We start from the raw sequence: 21,536 nt of genomic DNA on the forward strand, positions 1-21,536 counted from the left end.
AATTTCCTACACAAGACATTGCTTAAAACAATTACTACAAAATATCTTTCAAATTGTGCACAGAAAGGCTAATCGGGACTGGACCTACAGTTTAAAGTGGGATCCAAACCACTATGTTCCTTCACTGGATACCTTCATAATTCTCACAGGTGTTACTTGGTATGTAAAAGAATATTAAAACAGGCGTTGTTCATTTTTGCCACACAATTCTGGTATAAAAACAGAAAATTTTGGAATTCTGTACATTTGTATGAACACTTTCCAGTAACGACAGTGGTTCCCACACTGGCTCACTTGTGATCACAATGAAGGCTATTGCAGCTTTGAGAAGCACTGATATCGACAGCCGAGAAAAAAGCAAATGAAAACTCGGAAAGAAAAAACAAAGCAGAAAGCACGAAATTAGGTGGAAGCGTAAAGCAGGACCTCCCACCTCTTGGCACAGCCCCGGAACTTGTCACTGCAGCCCCTCCTCCTTGGGGAACATGTACACGCTTGGGCGATCGGGGAGGGACGGGTGGCGGGACTTTCGATTTCTGAGTGAAGCTGGGAGGCCTGTCCTTTAGCACGGCCGGGTAATTGACAGTCTGGGATGCGGGTGGAGGTGAAGACACCGCCGTGGCACTCGGACCAACAGCCGAAGCGGAACTGGCAGTGGTGGGTTCGACGGTTGCCCTGGCTAAAGTGGTGGATGGGATGGTAGAAGTGGCGGCAACAGAGGTTACTGTACTGCTGACAGCGACAGCAGGAGTAGAAGTGGAGACAGGTGGTGGTGAAGTAGTGATCGGACTTCCTGCAACCACATCAGAACAAAAAAGAGCAGAGAGTCAGCACATACCAAATACATCTAAGCAAAGACAACAGCAGCTGAAGGCGATAAGAACATTATATCAGGATTATTGACATCTGCATTAGGAATGCCCAATGATCACTGGTATAAAAACTCAGATTCTGACTAATTTAATACAGGACCATAACAATAATGTACATAAACAAGTGTGCGATACGAAACTGATTCATTCTGTCAGCTATTGTTTGGGAGATGGAACAGAATAGAAGCTTTCTTGAAAACTTTTTTGCACAACAGTTCCTATTCTTCTTTTTTTATGCCATTTTTCTACCTTCTTAGGTTAATTGACAGTGATTAAATGAACGCATTGCACATCAATGTCTATATGGATTCAAATCTCTGACTTCTGGCTTCTTGCTGTGGCCACTGCAAAGTGCACTATGTACTTTAATAATTCAATTAAGGTATCTTCAAAATTCTGTATTTAAAGAGAGCTTTTTTCAATTTCCTTCAACATTTCCTAATTTTCAGGTGGCCGAAAAATAAGTTGTTATCAGTTTCTGTTAAATAGGGATACATCACAGAAAAATTTCCTCAATCAAATGTTTACTTCATGATTTTGAAGCACTGAAAAAGCAGTGGTCATAAGGTTTTAATAAATGACACACTGTTATCCTTAAAAAAGAAAAAAATATATCATTGCCATGTGATTATGTAATATAAAACCAGAACAAGAAATTTCAAATTATAATATATGCAGCTGTTTTGATACTAGGTATGTTCTAATGCTGAATGGAAAACAAATTCTGTCAAACTAATATTTTGGAAAAATAATGTAGTTTCAATTTCCGTGCTATGTATGTGGATATAAAAATTATTCAAATAATATTCCTTACAGCACACAGCATAGAATTTTTTTTCTTTGAAAAAATAAAAGAAAAATAAAAACATTTCATAATGTTTCTACCAATGTCTAACTTTTTGTTTCGGTTGTTTTATGGCACATTTTTTTGGGTTAATTTGTGATATCTTAATGAATGCAGCATCTTTTTTCCTGTATTTGAGTCTCGGTAAGATTTGAAGGAAATAAAATATGTAATTTTCTCATGCATTAGAGAACATTTCAGACACAGTAATGTAGAACATTTATGGGTTAGAATTAAAGAGAGTTGTTTAGCTCAAGTAGATAGTGTTTCCACTTTAAGTGCAGAATTTCTGTAGAGTATTTCAAATTTCAAGCATGAAAGCAGATACACCCTATAGTCAAAAAGCAAAGCTATGTTAAGTCAGAAAGTTCAAATTTGGAAAAGAAAGATTGTTATAAAGGCTATCAGAGGGCATTCCCAATCCACATATACTACCATATCAGCAAAGATCAGTCAAGAATATGTTTTTCTGTTTTGTTAACCTACACTACAAATCTGCATTAACAACTTTGACGGATACAGGATCAGCAAGATTACAACATTTAATTTGCAAATACTACGATCTTAAAAGGCATGACAATATATTGAACCCATTTACAGCATCAGAGAATGAAAGATCTTTCTTCGGTATGCATGAAAGTACAACAGACAAAAGAGGATTTTTACAGCAAATGGAGAATCCATTCTGGGTACTCTAAGATACCAAGCAATGTCATGTTCATGTACAGTATCAAGCTACCTTGTTCATTCAGTATACACAACACATACTTGAAAAGAATTGAGGAATATGATTTCCAAGCAGGATTTGGGTTATGTCGAAGCAAATACATGTATATTCCTAATCTTATTGCATTTCTGTTATCATAGTGATCTCTAACTGAACTTTCCCTAAGAAATTGTTACTTGTTATCTGCCATGGTCATGCAAAAATTCACTGTGTCAGTGCAACTGCAATGTTCAGCTGCCAGATCACTAGCATAATATTAATAATAAATGTCTACAATCTCAACTGGTTCAACAGTGTTACCTTGTAATACTTACCTGGCTTACTTGATTGCAGAGTTGCTTGTCCTGCATCAACAGCACAAAAGAAAGTTACTTGTTAAAAAGATGAGCCAGTTTCAAATGTATACTTAACTATTATAAAAATCCAACGCTATGAGATTGGCACTTGTGATCTGAAATATCTTACATATCCTTGCTTACCTACACAATGCACACTTTTCAAAATTCCTCGTACTGCCAGGAGAAAATTGATTGTTGAAACACATTCTAGAATTCTAATAAGTTATACTTTCTTTTTGGTAATGGTAATGGCAAAAAACAAGAGGTAATACATGATGCAATGTTTTTCAGAATAGGGTGAGAGCTGTAGGAATTTTAGCATATTTTTCAAAATGTCCCTAAAAATGCCAACTTTCTCCAGACTGCACTACGTTAGGAGAACTGGCACACTTCAATAAGCATGTGATCAAATACTGGAAAAATAATCTGAAATATGCTGTTTTTTAAAACAAAAGATTGTATTGAAACTAGCTAAATTAAGGATTGGATGATTGGTTTCCTGATACCAATGCCCGTACTGTACATTACAATACGTACTAAAATTCCTCTAAATACAAGGCACGTTCAGAAAGTAGCACCTTCCTTGGTAATAAAAAAGAATGAAAGTTAGTTAGTTCAATAAAACCTTTTCACCCTGAAAGTACATACCTTGAGCTATTTCTCTACATAGATGCACACCCATCACATTCAGGTACTTACTGTACCAGGAGACACGTTTTTCTGCCAGTTCATTGAGAAATGTAGTTGGCAGGAGATCTTCATTGTTCACCAAAACTCTTTTAATTTATAAAAAGATGATGATCACTAAGGGAAAGATCAGGACTGTGCGCCAAGTACTCCCACACCTCCCACTGAAACATCTGAAGCAGCTGTTGTGTTTGCGGTGACCGGTAGCAAGATCCAAGATTGACATACACAACCACTACCATGATGCAACTTACATGAAAGCTCACGCACAACAAACTCATATCGGGTAAGCTTGGATGCAGTCTGTATAATATTGTAAGAGTTAATGAAACACCCTCCCTTGCCCGGGAAAACAAATGCTACCACTACCTAGATAGAGGTGGCAAAATCTCCCTCGGACAAGCGAAATAGCGTTACGGTCCAGGTTAAGTTCGTGTGTAGGAACCGGTGACCAACAGTGCATAGTAATAAGCCATATCGAATAAAAAACAAAGACATATGTACTTTCAAATTACCACCTCTTTACCTGTAGCCGGGAAGCGGCTAGCTGCATACCTGAAAATCACGGGTAGCGACATGCATACGAAAATGATATAGCCCAAAATTAACATGAAAATAAAAAGTATATTCTATTCGTAACCAACAAAAATGGAATCATTACAGGTCCCCACACTTGCACTCTCACATTCTCTCTCAGATTCAATCCTCATGGGGTCATCGACACAAGAAATTATACATGACATGTACAGGTTTTATGACGACAAGCCCTAATTATTGCATTCTCAATTAGTTTTATCTTACTTTTTGTCTAATCAGGTCATTTGTGATTTTGCTCCAGTGCTACTTAAATCCTAGCCAGCCCTTACTTAAGTTCACCTTTTGTTTTTTTTTAAAAGAAACTAGTCGGCGCGGTGACAATACATTACTTGACCAGTATAAACAAAGGCGTCTCAACGGCAATTACATTCACGTGGGCGGACGTTTTCCTTTTACAAGACCTCACGTGGTTCCAAACATAACAAATAACCTCCGTTGAGTGGCGCAAACAATATACTCTCTAGCAGGCGGGACTTAAACACTTCGCCGCGACGAGCAATTCACATTACCAGGCAAATACTTTAACAAATAATCACATATGCAACCGGACATAGCTAGCAGCGACACAGCGCTGACACATAAAAATGAACAAACCTCAAGTAGAATATGCAACTAAGCGGGCGGCGCTTTACTCTAATAGTACGCACTTTAAACAAATACAAAGGAGCACAAACAACAATGAATTTAAGATCATAAAAAAATATCACAAGGAATAAGAAAAATTGACCTGAGACGAATAGATTACAAATGACAAGCGCGACGGGAGTTCGATACAAAATTTCGAGTTGAGTGAGCGTTTTCCAAATGTCGATGAATTTCAAGGGCGTTCTCTAAATCAATCGGGCCGTCACGTGTTAAGGTTCACACAGATGAATACTTTACCATCTCTCAGCTTCCGGGGTGCATCCAGGCGTCTTTATGGGCGATTGAAACACATAGTATCCACGCGAAAGGTTCCTTTGGTCGCGACGATGAAGATGCGAGAAGGATTCAAACACCTAGTTTCCCGGCTCCTCTTCCTCTCGGGATCGGTGGGTCTCCGTGGTATGGCGCGGTTCGGACGTCGCATCTGAGCGGTCGTTGTAGGCGTCGTCGGGGCGTCAACATCTCTCTCTGCGTCTCTCTGTCGCGGCTGGTAGGCGTCGTCGGCGTCGTCGGGGCGTCAACGTGGCGGATGGTAGGCGTCGTCGGGGCGTCAACATGGCGGATGGTAGGCGTCGTCGGGGCGTCAACGTGGCGGATGGTAGGCGTCGTCGGCGTATCAATAGGGCGGCGTTCGACGTTCTCTCTCTCTCTCCATGGCGGCGGATAGGCATCATCGGCGTAGTTTCTTCTGACATCAGGCGAATCGACGTAACGCCCTCATCTCTCTTCTCTCTCTAGCCCGCCATAGTTTCCGGTGTTCCTCGTTTCTCAAAAATTATAAATGGCGTAAGGTAATCACGGAAACGGTTTCGCTTCAACTTCCCCCAGCGGTTGAGGTAGGCGCACTCGTGTAGACTTACTGCCTATCTCACACACTGGTGTTCGCACAACACAACAAAGTCCACTGTACACGAAAGGTAGCACGAAGGTGCTCTCGTTCCAAGAATCGCGGCAAAACTGTATATGGAGAGGTAGCACGGAGCTGCTCTCCCTACAAGGATCGCGGTAAGACTGTATATGGAGAGGTAGCACGGAGCTTCTCTCGTTACAAGGATCGCGGTAAGACTGTGTATCGAAAAACCATGTCCTTCGTTTTATTTAGATTTTGAAAAACGACGCTATGCGCACGTTGGAGTGACGCTTCCGAAGGGGTCAGTCCACTTTGCTCTATTGTCTCCAAACTAGGACGTACCGTGTCCGAAGTTGACTTGTGCGGATTAAGCTTCCGCCTGGCTGTCGCCCATAGCTCAATTGCAATCGCTGTCCACAAACTGATCAATTAGAACCGATTTGATCTGGCGTCCGTAATTGTCGCTTGATCGTGACGAAACTCCACACATCCGTCCTTGCACACATGCCGCTGCGCTGGTATAAGTTTCACATGAATCTGACCGTTGGAAACCGAGATATTTAAATGTTTGTCATTACGGTCGAATTTCCTAAGCTTTAGACGCATAGCGTGACCCTTCAGGTGCTTACCCTTAACACAAGCGAATCTCTCGTTCCTCCCGTCGGCTTGGCAAAAATCAAATATGTAATCTTACAAATTAAAACACTTAACACTTTCAATCAACACGTCTTTTTACCGCTACATACATGAATAATAATGATAATAATAATGACGGTAAATCTGACTGTCACAATATCCTACCGCCAATGGTCGACGAGGATAAACAAAAACTTGTCTCCTGGTATTAGTGATATGACGAAGCTGAAAATTTACCGATGCTGATGCTGATGTACTCTCTGGTAATTTTTGGAACCGATGCCGATATTTAACCAATTCCGATACATAAGATTATTTAACAGAAATGGAATGTATTATCAGTGCGACAAAAATACATTTCTATTGCATATTATAGATGAATATTCTCAGAGATTTAAGATTAGTGCACAAGCAGTTCTTTGAAATGCAAAATGAATTCTTTTTGTTCTTAATATTGTAAATTTAATGCTGGCCGATACAACATCAGAAACACGATTTTTTTAAGCACTTCTGGAAGTAACCTACTTCTTCTCTTATCGCAAATCTGTCTAGCAGCACTGAGCACTCTTTCACTGAATACTGATGCAGCAGGTATGCCCAAGTATTTTCTCGCCACTTGCTTCAGGTTTCGATACTGATTTTTGAATTTCCAATACAACAGCAGATCCTGGTCACATGGAATAGTCAGTTCAGCACTACTGTTCTATTTCTGATTCTGAGGTAGGTTGAGCCTCTGAATAGGCGTTTGCAATAATTTTATCACAACTCCACAGTGATGAAGATCCAATAATCTAATTTTCAATAACTCTTACAAAATCAAAATATTTAAAAATAAAAATTGTTAGAAGGTAAAACTCTAGTATTATCGGTACAGATTTAAATATCTCATTTTTGCCGATATTCATACATCGATAATCGGTTTCGGAACATCCCTACCTGGTATGATAAGTGCCTTAATGTCATGGGTGCCTATGCACAAAAATAGCTCAAGGGTAAAACGGTTTTGTTCAACTAACTTATTTTATTACCAAACAGGTATGACTTTCTGGACGTGCCTTGTAGTTACAAATACTAGTACGAGTATTGCACTGCATCGTAACGTGGCAGATAATCAAGAATATATCCACTGAATACAAGATGGCAGTGAAAGAGATGAGATGTGAACCAATCAAATGCCTTTTTGCAATTTTAAGTTGTGTAAGGCCAGTCGCACAACGGATCAGGCACAACACGACATGAAGAATCAATCGGTTTGATAACTAAAATCTGGGCTACAGGAACTATTCAAACAGGACTCTTTTGTCTTTGTTTCCATTCTGCAATTAGAGGTGTGTGGCTGAAGAGAATGGATTCGCACGTGCAGATCATTTTGTTGCAAGTCACTCCACACGAGACCAAATTCCACAGACTTTCATTCTTTTGTCGCAAACTGTCACAAAGTGATTAGAATCAAGTGTTCCGATGTGCGGCCACCCATAAGAGACTTTTAAACCTCCCCGAGATGGTTTGCAACAAGAATGACTCATAGCATTGTATCGTATCGGATCTGGTGTGTGACTGACCAAGAGCAGAAATTTATTTCACAGGGTGGCCACTCGAGGACCATGATGAAATTCAAGCATAATACCCAGTTTTCAAGGTGAACTTTCCAAAAATGCAAGGGTACAAGAAGGTATTTTCTCTATTTCAACCTTACGTATTACCCTCTCTCACCACACACACAAACGCAGAAATATATTAACAATACAATGATTCCAACGTATCCAAAAATTCTAATTCAGTTCGATTAACAATATATTATATATATTTAAAATATTTAGTTCAAGATGTGGAGTTTACGTTTGCCATTTCATACTCAAGACTCGTAATACATCTCCAAATACAAGACACAAATGTTACGGGATACACTAATCTACAAAAAATTGTTATTTGTAACAATAAATAATCTTTCATGTGTTACATAGATTGTTCTGCAAAGATCACTAACAAAGTGAACGAATAAAGAAAATTCTGTTTTACCAGGTATCCAAAAAAGTTCGTGCCGCTGGAACGAAAAGTGAAAGTCAAACGGCATGTGTCGGCAACCCTGTCTGGACGACATCAGAAGTTTACATTCCCGGCAATCGTCAGTCAGTGCAGAGTTGGGAGGCGTGTCGGTCGCATAAGCAGCAGGTCTGTAGAAACTACAATCCTGAAGGGAACATGTCAGTGTCAAAGGACGTTTTACGGCCGTGTTTACTGTATGAGTTCAAATTTGGCAGCAATGCTGCAGCCGCTGCTCGAAAGATATGCTCCGCGTTTGGAGAGGCATCAGTGAGTGAGCGCACAGCGCGAAAGTGGTTCAGTCGCTTTGCATCGGGCGATGAGAGCCTCCAGAACAAGCCTCGAGCTGGACGCCCCGCCACTATCGACGAAGCCCTGCTGAAGGAGATCATCGAGCGCGATCCACAGCAAACGTGCAAAGAACTTGCACAAGGGTTTGGAGTGTCAGAGGAAACCATTCGATTTCTTCTGCACAACCTTGGGAAGTCTTGGAAGCTCAGTAAGTGGGTTCCTCACGTTTTGTCCGAGGAAAACCAACGCCAGCGGCTCACCATTTGCGCATCATTGCTGTCACGCCACAAGAAAGCCCCATTCCTGGACCAGATATTGACATGTGACGAGAAATGGGTGTTATACAGTAACCGCAAAAGAAAACATCATTGGTCGTCCCCTGGTTGTGTTGCATTGACCCCCAAAGAAAACATTCATCAACAGAAGGTTCTGCTCTTTGTTTGATGGACCAGCGCTGGTGTTGTGCACTTTGAATTGCTAGAGCATGGCAAAACCATCACATACGAGGTGTACTCGTCCCAGTTGCAAAGGGTTGCAGCTGCACTGCGTCCGAAGCAGCCAGCACTAGTCAACAGGAAAGGAGTAATCCTTCTTCAAGACAACGCTAGACCTTATACGGAGAAAGCGACCAAGGAGGTAATGAACACACTTGGTTGGGAAATTTTACCTCTTCCTCCTTATTACCCGGACATTGCCTCATCTGATTTTCACTTGTTTTTGGCCATGGATAACCATTTGCGTGAGCAACAGTTCCTAAACAGAGATGATGTCACGCAGGTCATAGGACAATTGTTTTGCTCCTAGGGACCAGAACTTTTGCAAATGCGGGATTTATAAGCTTGTATCTCGTTGGGATAATGTAATTGAAGCTGAAGGAGCTTCTTTTTCTGAATAAAATACATTTGCCAGAAATTACAGTGTCTTTATGTCTCACTGCAAAATACGGCATGAACTTTTTTGGATACCTGGTATTTTCCACGCATCTTTTCCTCCTTCGTCGATAAATAAAAATGTTAAAATTCACGTAGAATTCCCGGAGTCAATAATTCAAGCATAATTCTTGGAATTCAAGGAATTCCCAGAGAGTAGCCACCCTGTTTCAATAAACGCAAGATTTGAGGTCTTATTTCTAATGTCAAGTATTATAAGAAGCACCTAGCAGAGAGTCGAAGGGCAACAAATGGATTAAAATGGCATTTGTAGGATTAATATGTTGTAGCAGAGTATAAAATATTGAATCTCATGTGTGCGTTTGTGAGAGAGTACATAGTATCATGCACTTCATTATGGTGGCATTTAACAAATCCCATAAAACAATTATAGCCACAAGTTTTTTTTCCAAACATGAACAACATTTGTATCTTATTTTACACCATTTCCAGGTTAATTGTGTTGATGAAGATGAATAAGGAAATACTGGAAGTGATGAAGAATAAAGATAAGGCATGATATCCCCATATTTATTAAAAAGAAAACTAACTGATGAAGGTGCTCAAAGAGATGCATATTCTTCCCTTCATAGTTATCAATTTTGATACTATTAAAGCAATATTGAATAATAATTGTCAATTTCACAATATTCATCAACACCACATATAAAGTGACACAGAACTGTTCTCAATTAGCGTAACAACAGATTGTATCTGGATAAGTATGTCAGGGAATAATACTATCCTTCTTTTATCTTCATGCTTATATTAATTCACAGAATATTTGAATGAATAATAGAGTTCATTAATTTATATTTTTGATGTGCAATTATCACTTCTGTAAATTAACTTAAAATTATTTCCAATCTATATTCTTATGGAATAATAATAAATGAATTTAATTTGCAATGAATTGAAGTGTGTAAAAAAAATGTATATATTCACCTAATAAATGCATATCACTTCTTTATATATGTACTCTAAACATACTCTATGTAAAACGAGAAATTTAGAATCCATACAAGATTCCCACAACAAATTACTTTTGAGTCAATCTATAATCCAAGATTAAATTAGAATGTTTCAAAAAATATTTGAACAATGCTAAATTGGACATGCACAACTTTTAAAAACAGGGACTGAAATTGCTATTTTTGCAAAGACTCATTAATTCTGTTATGAAAAGTTAGGTTACCAGCATGCTTGAATAAAATGAGCAAAAAATTAACTTCACATAAGTATGCCTCCATTACATGGATCAAAAGACAGGATATATTTTTTAGTTTCACAAAATACCTTTCATGCGCAGTTAAGAATAGAAATTTTTTACCTACAATGATTACCTACCACTAGAAGCATATTTTGATTGTTACTATTATTTTGCTTTACTTTCCTACATATTTAGTGTTCTTTATACTAGTGTCTGTGACATTGTTTGGAAACTACTGAAAATAAAGTCCAACCCTCAATTTATGCGATGCTCTACTTGAAACTATGGTTAGAAGATGGCCATAATCAAGTGAGAAAAAGAACAATATAATTACTAAGTTGGCAACACTTCATACAGTGTTTCTCTGAGGCTAAATTTTCCTCTCTAAGAATGATGATAAAAAAATACCATCTTGAATTAAAAAATATGCAAGATTGTTTCGGACTTTAGCAAAAATATGCATCATGGTCACAAAGTAAAATGTCCTGAAAAATATGTGTTGAAAAATATGTGTAACATTTGCTGTGATGAATGATGAAATATTCCAGGGTATTTAGCAAAGGTGGAAAGTTTTCCTTGCTTTCAAGAGCTATTGTCAATCTTCATCTTCAGGATCTTTAGAAGTAATGAAGATGATAATGATACTAGTTCTTGAAAGCTCATGAACCATTCCACAACTCAGATGCTCAATAACCTCTTAGATATCTCTTCGTTGTTGTGAGTCCCTGTTAGTATGTTATCTGCCTGCCACACAGGAGACCTTGGTTGAATTCAAAGGTGTGAAGTTTTCTCACAAAGTATCTACCTAAAGTAGCTCTGCAGCTCACCCAGCCTCTATCATATGGGTACATGGGGGCAACACTGAAGGTAAAGGCAGTTGGAACATTGAGATCACCTCACCTCCAGTATGGCCGAGATTGAGAATGTGTAATATCGGATTAAAAAGTAGATACTCGAGTTCGGACTCCAATTAAAAATTAACCAGTGGGGCTACATAAAAACGGATTACATCAAAATTTACCTTATTCAATTCTGCGTTAATCTATGCTAAAGAAATTTTTCTTCGAGTATACCTTCTATTTCTTATCGTCATAGGAACCAAAAAAGTGCCGGTTTTCTTAGTTTTGCAAACTATCGCTCTCTTTGAAAATCTATAAATAAAAAACGGGTGGTCCGATCATTATGAAATTTTAGTACGGTGCAGCCAGAAAGATTTTTAAACACAATTCCTGATTTTCAGATTTTTAAAATTTGGCAAAAAACAGTTACGTATCATCAATTTTGCAAAACAAGTTTTTCTTAGTACTGGGTAGCCCTACAAATACAATATTGGTCTTGTTTTGAAGTTCTTTGCAACTGTTTTCAAAATCCACTATCATTGTCAATTCACATTGCGAAACAGATTTTTACTCAATGAAGTAAAGATGTACGTGGAACGTGGCAACACCTCATGATACAGTGACAGTCCACAGTTTCCACGATTCAACGGACATCGCAGTGTGCAGTGTTGCCATGTTCTACATATATCTTGACTCAGTTGAATAAAAATCTGTATAAAATATGTTTCGCGAAATTGATAACTGTTTTTTTGACAAATTTTAAAATCTGAAAATGAAGAAGTGTGTTTAAAAACATTTTTGCCTGCACCATACACTATTTTATCACAATCAGACCACCTGTTTTTGATTTATAGTAGGGATGGGACCGATTAATCGGTACTCTATCGGTATCAGCCGATATAGGCATATCGATGTATCAGTTTATCGATAAAATTACCGATCCGATATATCAATAAATATCTGATAATTTAGTGCAAAATTCTGCTATTTTGTTGTAAATTTTATGAATAATCTCAATGCCCTACTTTTTAAAAAAGTAAATGTCTAAATATGCAATTTCTTTTTCACTGCAGTCACCTTGAAACACACATTTATTAAGGTCAATGAGCCTCTCAGGCTCTTCAAGGACCATTTCTAATTTTATATCGGATCGGTAGAATATCGGTTATCGGTACTTTATCGGTATCGGCCAAAATTTCATATCGACCCATCCCTAATTTGTAGAATTTCAAAGAAATCAATCGTTTGCAAAAATAACAAAAGGCATTTTTTGGTTCTCAGGACAATAAAAAATAGAAGGCATACTAAAAAAAATGTTAGAATAGATTAACGCAGAATCGAATAAGTTAATTTTGATGTAACCCATTTTTATGCAGGTCTACTGGTTTATTTGTAATTGGAGTCCAAACTTGAGTATCTATAATTTTTAATCCGACAGTAAGGTCCTACCTCCACACCTTTTGTGTGTTTTCATGGCAGGTTGTAACCCATGGGGAAGAGCAGAAGAGCTAGACTCAACAGTCCTTTTAGGGTCATGGTTTGCTAAATACCTTTTTGTTGCCAGTTGCATTGTCAGTACAATGAGGCCTACAGCCACCACATCTGGTTTTCTACACCGGAACAAGCTACCAGGACTTAAAATGCAAGACTGCATTCAAGAAAGACTTCAATTTGCCGATTTCTTTGGAGGGAGATATGTCAATTTGATTCCAATTAGAGCTTTTCAAAGTGAGCGGTTGTTATGAGGGTGGTTTGAAAAGTTCTCGGAATCACCACCAGATGTCAGTGCTAGGACAATGAGGTTCCCGCATAGTAATAGGCCATCCTTTATTAATAAATGCGTGGCACGTCAGTGTTCTGGGTAGAGATCTGTGGTGCAGACGTCACTTTGTAGTTGTTCCCGTGCAGTGCTTTGTGAAGATGGAAAAAATCGAGATTTGAGCGGTGATTAAGTACTTCGTAAAGAAAGGTATGAAAGCAAAGGAAATTCATGCTGATTTTCTGAACACACTGGGGGACTCTGCTCCTTCTTATTCAACTGTTGCAAAGTGGACAAACGAGTTTAAATTTGGTCGGGACAGCTTAGAAGATGATCCACGTAGTGGTTGCCCAAAATGTGCTACTACCCCAGAAATTAATGAAAAAGTGCATAAATTGGTCATGGAGGATCGCTGACTGAAAGTGCGTGAAATTGCTGAAGCTATAGGAATGTCATCCGAACGGGCGTATCACATTTTAACAGTTGAATTGGATATGAGAAAATTATCTGCAAGATGGGTGCCGCGACTTTTAACACAGATCCATAAACGCATCAGAGTGGACATTTCCGAACAATGTTTGACTCGTTTTAAGAGAAACCAAACAGATTTTTTGCGCCGGTTTGTGACGACAGATGAAACGTGGGTCCACTACTATACCCCAGATACAAAACAACAGTCAAAGCAGTGGAAACATGTTGATTCACCACCACTAAAGAAAGCAAAGGCAATACGGTCGGCCGGAAAGGTAATGGCGTCAGTGTTTTGGGATGCGAAAGGGATTCTGTTGATCGATTATCTTACCACTGGTCAAACAATTACGGGACAATACTACGCTAATCTCCTCGACCAACTAAAGCATAAGATACGGGAAAAGAGGCCAGGTTTGGCAAGAAAGAAAATCATCTTGCATCAGGACAATGCACGCCCTCACACAAGTGTCGTTGCCATGGCAAAAATTCATGAACTTTGGTTACGAATTGTTGCCACATCCGCCTTATTCGCCTGATTTGGCTCCCTCAGACTTCCATCTTTTCCCCAAACTCAAAAGTTTCCTTGGTGGATGGAGACTCTCTTCAAAGGAAGAACTAATAGCTGAAGTTGACACGTATTTCACAGGCCTGGAGGAATCTAATTTTCGAGATGGGATCAAGGCATTGGAACATAGCTGGACCAAGTGCATTAGTGTACAGGGAGACTACATTGAAAAATAAAAAAAAATCACTGTTGTAAGTCGTTTCTTTCTATTCCATTCCGAGAACTTTTCAAACCACCCTCGTACATTAGGAAAACAATTTTTGGAGTTATGTTTTTCTTGTTCTCACATGACGACATAAGAGTGGGGAAAATTTTGTAACATTTTGCTATGTTGGGACTATGAAGATTGAATGTATAATGGAAAATCCAGAACGTAAATTCAGGATTCTACCATTTCATTTGGCCAAAAAAAGTACCAAATAAAGTGTTGAAATATTGCCAACCCAAAAAATCAATATTCTCTTACATTTTTGACAACTTGATAATTACACACTAATTATTTTTTAACTATTTCTAAATCTGAATACTGTGCAGAAAACTTTTAATAGTTTTATATGTAAGATTATTTTTTGAAACTTAAAGCATGCCTACATTTTGCAAAAAAATATATGGCAATTAGTGGCTTGTTTCTTTTGCGTTACAATCTACGATCTTGTGCTACAAATTAATGAAGAAGAAAAGTTAATTCTAACTAGTAACGTTGTCTTTCTTACAAAACTTGTAAAAAGTATTTTCAAACAACATGCAAGCAAACTAGGAGCAAATGAAAGCAATCCATAATGTGAGGGTCATATACATTTTGTTCATCCAAAATTAACTGTAACAGTAGTGGGGAAAATAATAGGGAACAGCATGTTTCTTGTTTATCTATTCAGGTAAGTGAAGTAAAGAAAAGGCAAATGCCAGGCAAGATGGTAAAAATCCAAGTCTCAATGCTTTTTTCAATGTCATTCAATGCCTTTCGGGCAGAGAGAGTAAAAAGTTGCTTCAGCATGTTAGAACATGCATTACCTTATTGTCCAGGGTTATTGTCTTGCTGCTACGTTTAATTTTTTTATTTTTTATGTACAGTTAAATTGGTTAAATATAAGTTGGTTATTATACACGATGCTTCTTTTGTGCTTGGGAAGAACTAAGCAGAAAAGCCACTGCATGTCAATGGTGCAAGTTATGTCTAAATATAGAACATCTACCTACTTGTGTAAGAGAATCGCGAACCCCGCTTAAAGCGGCCTGAAAAAAGAAAGTTTCGTTCCTTGTCTTACAAGTGTTAAATATCTATTTGTTAGCATATTAACAGAATTAATTCCCAAAGCAGTTCATCACAAAAAATGTTACCATGTTATGCTCTAACCTGTTTTGTGCAAGTAACAATGTTTAACGCAATTTCAAATAAACGGGAGGGGAGCTAAGAAAATGCTAAAAGAAAGACCAGGTTTCATACTCTTTATACATTCATGCAATATGTACAAGTTTTTTTTGTTGTATGCATCTAACAATTTTGAAATGCAATCGGGTAAGAACAAACTTTGTTCTTACCCTATAGACCTTGCACTGTTCCTACCTGGTCCTGTAATGTGTGTCCAACTATATATACCACATGTGTCAAAAGACATTCCAAAGTCTTCAATCATGAGATTTGTGGTGACAGAAGACATGAAACAAGTGCATGCTTAGCCACATTAAAAACTGTAAGGTTGAAATTAAACGACAGACAGTTTCAGAATAGCCTGCTGTAAAATCATACCATTCATTTGAAAAGCTAATTACTGCATGTTTTCTTTTTTTAAATTACACTGCACTTAAAACCTGGTCTTATTTGCAAAATTATAAAGTAAGAGTCACTCTCTCCCCAAATACACCCTCGAAATACCAAATTCTAACATTAAAAAGTGAACAGAATTCAGTTGTATTTGATGCTGTTTCTTCTATTCGTTTGATTAAACTGAGAATAAATTAAGGAACAAACACAATGCCTTACCTACAATTCAAACCTTGGGAGTTCTAACAACCATTCTACCACAGAGTCAATACTAAAGCAACAACCGAGTATTAATTTATCTGCTAACGATCGTGGATTCAATACACGGGTGTACACCCAACCTATTTACATTTTACCCTAGCAAGCAACCCAGGAACATACATACACCCACCAACAAATTACTGGCCACACTGCTCAGAACACCAGCAATTACGATCTATTTATGTTTTAGAATCTATGCCTCCATACGAGTACAACAGCTTCTGCCCTTTTTTCTCTGCAATGGCTAAGGATTGCTACAACAAAATATACAATCTTTACTTGTTGGAGAGGCTTATATATACAGGGTGATTGGTAATTCGACCTATTCCTGGAAATGGGTAATACTAGAGCACATTTGCAACAAATTTGAACCTATGCACCGGGGGTCGGAAATCAATGGGTTTCGAGTTATTGCAGTTTGTAGATTTTCGCGACATATTCCGACTTTCGACCAAAAAACTACTAATTGTGAAAAAACTACTACAACCTGGGCACTTAATTGACACGTTGCTAACAGCTGACGAATGAGCAGTGATCAGAACGCTACATTTTAAAAGTAGCTTCGCTACAGTTACTGCTACTCTTCCAAAATGTAGCTTCGCTACAGCTACAGCTACATTTTCCAAGAAGTAGCTCGCTACGCTACTCCTGTTCGCTACTCGCTACTTCTGCTAAAAAAAAAGAAAACAACCATATGGGTATTAAAAAAATCCCCTTCTACTGGTAAATAGATTCTGTTATTTATTATCATGATTCCAGTCATTCGATAATGTTGATAGCAATGTTACTTTTGTTACTTATTTTTACTATAGTTTTTGAGAATACCATACCTATGCAAGTGGCATATCAATTCAAATTTGATATATGGATATTGCAATTAGGGTGTTACCCAAATTAATTATTACAACTATACACAAATAAAATTTGGTAGGATTACGTATTTATATTCACATCAACATATTTTCCTTGAGAATAAATATTTAATTTTTATAGACTGATATAAAGTCAGCATTTTGAATGAAAAGTACCTGTAGCCCTTCGACTACAAAAGGGCCCCAGGTTCGATACCCAGCGGAGGCACATAGTGGTTAGGATCTTGTCTCGATCAGCTTATCTATGCATAAAATGGACTCAAATACAAAAACTAGGAAAGACACCAAGCTGGGAGGATGAGATCCTGCTGCTCCTCCATTCCCCACACTGCTCATCATTCATCATTCTTCCTCGTTCTCACAATTAGCCGAAAGTGGCAGAAAGCTACTATAGATAAGAGAATAATTAAGTAAACCATTCATCCTCATTGTTATGATTGAGAGAAGTGGAAGATTAGATGAGGAGGTATGCAGAAGAGGACAAATGGTTGGTGGACTATATCAAAGCATTCGAAGATTAATATGGAACATTGATGTACCTATGAAATTCAAGAAGGTAGTACACAACACATACTATGTGCCAATAATTACGTATGGAGCAGAGTCTTGGACAATGACAGAGAGAGACAAAGTAAAGATGCAGGCAGTGGAGATTAAATTTTTAAGGAGTCTTTTGAGGAAGACTAGAAGGGATAGAATAAGAAATGAGGAGATCCGACAGACAGTGGGTGTAGTGAAGCTCCAGGACAGATAGATCAGGCACAGATGAGATGGTTCGGACACATGAAGAGGATGGATGCAGAAAGACTACCAGTAAGAGCTTAAAATGCACAAGGAGCGGGAATAAGGCCAAGGGGGAGACCAAGATGTCAGTGGAAAGAGCAGATAGTGGAGAGTGTTAGGAGAAGAGGACAAGATTGGAACACCTTGAAAAGAGAGGAGTGGTGAAAGACTAGGAAAAAATGGAGAGGCTTTACTTTTATGCCGACCCAGCCAGAGCCAGGAAACAGCGAAGGATGATGATGTCATGATTAGCAAAAGTTACAGAAAAGTGACGCAAAGGTAGGAGAAATACATAAATTTAAAAACTATGTATATTAACTAAAGGAAATTGTCGTTTCTGCAGGAAAGTCAATGACTCGTACATACTTTTTGCAATATGATGAAATTATTGAGGAAACTGTCGTGTAAACCTGAGTGTTCTAAACGTATTGTAATTATAAAATTTGTGAACAAATACTATCGTGAAAATAATTGTAATTCCAGAAACTCTATCATTCTTGTAACAATAATTTCTTGCTGGTGAGATCCTATATACTGACGATGATCAATGCTGTTAATGTACTGAGCCATTTATTACTGGCACTATTCCCTTGTCAGTGGAAAATCCATCGCTCGTTTTTTGCACTGAAAGTTCTGTCTTACACAGCAATTAATGACATTTTGGTGTCTCTTACACCATGAATATCCACAGGATTTGTTCCGGTGGTGACGCAAACGAGGCACTTTTTTCGAGCTGCTAGCAGGAATATATTCATATATGTCAGTTAGTTATCTGGATATCTGAATTATTCAGATACTAATTATATAAATTACACACATATATATATAATCTACAATCTAGATAATCTGTATCTCCATGTAATAGACTGTCTTTATGAACCTCCTGCAAAATTAAGGGTTATTGTCGATTTTTTCTGACGCTGTTGCCACATTCAAAATTCACCTCAAAATGCTGAGAAAAAATGTAGCTGTAGCGAAATTTTCGCTACAACTACAGGAATTTTGTAGCTTCGCTACCGCTACAACTACAATTTTCTAAATGTAGCATCGCTACAGCTACAGCTACAAACTTTGTAGCTAGCTACAGTAGCGACGCTACAAGTAGCTCGCTACTTCTGACCACTGCGAATGAGTGACTACTGGGAAAAAAATTCATGCCCAAAATTCCCATACCCACAGAAAGAAACAAGTCATTGGAGCACACGTCATGAAGAAATTTGGAAATTATAGTTTAAATCGAAGAGGATTACGCAAAAAAATGGTAACACACTTAGCGTAAAAATTACAGAAAAAACTTCCTCGTTTCATAAGCTCTCCAAAAGATACAAATGTTGTCAACTGGCACGCAGGTTGGGGGGAAAATCTGAATAAAAAGCGGAGAAGGCACGTTGCGTTGTAGACCTCTTTGTAAAGTGAAAAGAAGTTGTCGGTTGTGAGAAATAAAGGAACGAAAATGAGTTTACCAGACGTGAGCGTGTTTGGTATGACATATCGACGCATTCGAGAAACGGGGTCAGTTCAACGACGCCAAGGCGATGCTGGCAGACCCTAAGTTCATGATCCTGTCGAAGAGGAGGAAATCTTACAGTGTTTTCGAGCAGACGGCAATACTTCAACAAGAACTGTGACGAGGTGACTTGGCTTGACTCAATGGAAAGTCTGGTTCACTGTGCATACAGCACGACTGTATCCATACCATTACACGCCAGTGCATGCTATTGAGGAGGAAGATCCTGTTAGAAGGATGGATTTTTGTCGATTTTTACTAAATACCGACACTGAAGACCCCCATTACCTGACAAGAATTCTGTGGATGGAAGAATCCATATTCGACCGCTATGGTATTACGAATTTTCATAATGCACATTTTTGGGCCCCTAAGGGTCATCCCAAGAAAATCTAAAGAAAAAGCTCACCAGAGAAAATTCTCACTAAATGTGTGGATGGAAATCATCCATAATCATGTGATCGGGCCATTCTTTCTGCCACAAAACCTACACGGCATTACCTACGAAAACTTCCTAAGGGAAGAATTGACAACGCTGCTGGAGGATGTGCCGCTCGCCACAAGAAGGGGTATGATTTACCAACATGTCGGCTGCCCAGCCCACTATTCCCGGGGTGTGCGACAGTGGCTGGACGACAATTATCCCATGCAATGGATTAGTCTAGGTGGCCCGACCCCCTGGCCGGCGAGGAGTCTGGATTTGACACCATGCGACTTTTACATTTGGGGTCACATGAAAGAGTTAGTTTACACTACACCAATGGATTCCCAAGAAAAGTTGAGAGAGAGAATTGTAGCAGCTGCCCAATACATGACAGACAGAGTGACTGTGTCTGAAGTACGCCGCAGGCTGCGTGCTTGCATACGTAACCGGGGGAGGCAATTTTAACAGGATTTGTAGTTTTTGTAACAGTTAATTCTGACAACCTGGAATCATTAGAATGGTAAATAACATTATTACTTCACTCATTTTTGTTCCTTTATTTCTCACAACCGACAATTTTTTTTTCATTTTACAAAGAGGTCTACAACGTGCCTTCTCCGCTTTTTATTCAGATTTTTCACCAACCCGTGTGCCAGTTGACAACATTTATATCTTTTTGGAGAGCTTATGAAACGAGGAAGTTTTTTCCGTAATTTTTACGCTAAGTGTGTTACCATTTTTTTTGCGTAATCCTCTTAGATTTAAACGATAATTTCCAAATTTCTTCATGGCGTGTGCTCCAATGACTGTTTCTTTCTGTGGGTATGGGAATTTTGGGCATGATTTTTTTTTTCCCAGTAGTCAATCATTCGTCAGCTGTTAGCAACGTGGCAATTAAGTGCCCAGGTTGTAGTAGTTTTTTCACAATTAAGTAGTTTTTTGGTTGAAAGTCTGAATATGTCACGGAAATCTACAAACTGCAATAACTCGAAACCCATTGATTTCCGACCCCCCGTGCATAGGGTCAAATTTGTTGCAAATGTGCTCTAGTATTACCCCTTTCCAGGAATAGGTCGAATTACCAATCACCCTGTATATATTTCACTTACACCACTAAGAAAACGTGTATTTGCTAAAAATTAACCTCATTTATTGTTGCAGAATCAGCAGTCAGTAAAGCATTCTTTAGTAGTTAGTAAAGTGGCCAATGATTTAACAAGTGAGAAAGAGAAAGTGTTTGTATTAAGGATACAGCAGACTAATTGGTGCTCTATAGTATCGATTGATATAGGCACATCAAAGTATTGGAAAATTTCTGATAATTTTATTGATCCGATATTTCAACAAAGAAGTGCAATTTAGTGCAAAATTCTTCCATGATGATATTTTTATGAATATCAATTTAAAAATTTGTATACTCTGGTTCTGTAAGGTAAATGTCCAAATAAAAGTTTGTTTTAAAACACAAAACCCAAGAGCATCACTTTGTTACATACCTAAATGAAAGAGATAAATGAAACCTTCAGGGTTTTCATGGAACATTTTGTAGTTTTATATCAGTTATTGGTAAATTGTGTTAGTTTCATGGATAAGTAAGCACTTTATTCTGGTATATTAATTTGCT

At 38.2% G+C, this 21,536-nt stretch overlaps 1 protein-coding gene across 16 annotated transcripts in view; it reads right to left on the reverse strand.

The window, feature by feature from the left end:
• The window catches only part of PIP5K59B (Phosphatidylinositol 4-phosphate 5-kinase 59B), a 170,951-nt gene that overhangs the window by 42,358 nt on the left and 107,057 nt on the right, over positions 1 to 21,536 (reverse strand). For 11 of the 16 annotated variants that reach the window (XR_014443894.1, XM_083142762.1, XM_083142755.1 and 8 more), the window contains 3 exons: positions 15,501 to 15,536; positions 2,758 to 2,787; positions 434 to 793 (listed from right to left, as the gene is read on the reverse strand). The exons of 3 other annotated variants lie outside the window; for them this stretch is intronic. Coding sequence is in view for 12 of the 13 variants with exons in the window: in XM_083142762.1 (XP_082998888.1) it covers positions 434 to 793; positions 2,758 to 2,787; positions 15,501 to 15,536 (426 nt within the window). In the remaining variant the exon portion in view is untranslated. The remainder of the gene's footprint in view (positions 1 to 433; positions 794 to 2,757; positions 2,788 to 15,500; positions 15,537 to 21,536) is intronic. 2 more of the 16 variants (XM_083142757.1, XM_083142764.1) reach the window with 2 other exon arrangements.

Source organism: Lepisma saccharinum, chromosome 21, assembly GCF_977018435.1.
Source record: "Lepisma saccharinum chromosome 21, izLepSacc3.1, whole genome shotgun sequence".
Classification (NCBI taxonomy): Eukaryota; Metazoa; Arthropoda; class Insecta; order Zygentoma; family Lepismatidae; genus Lepisma; species Lepisma saccharinum.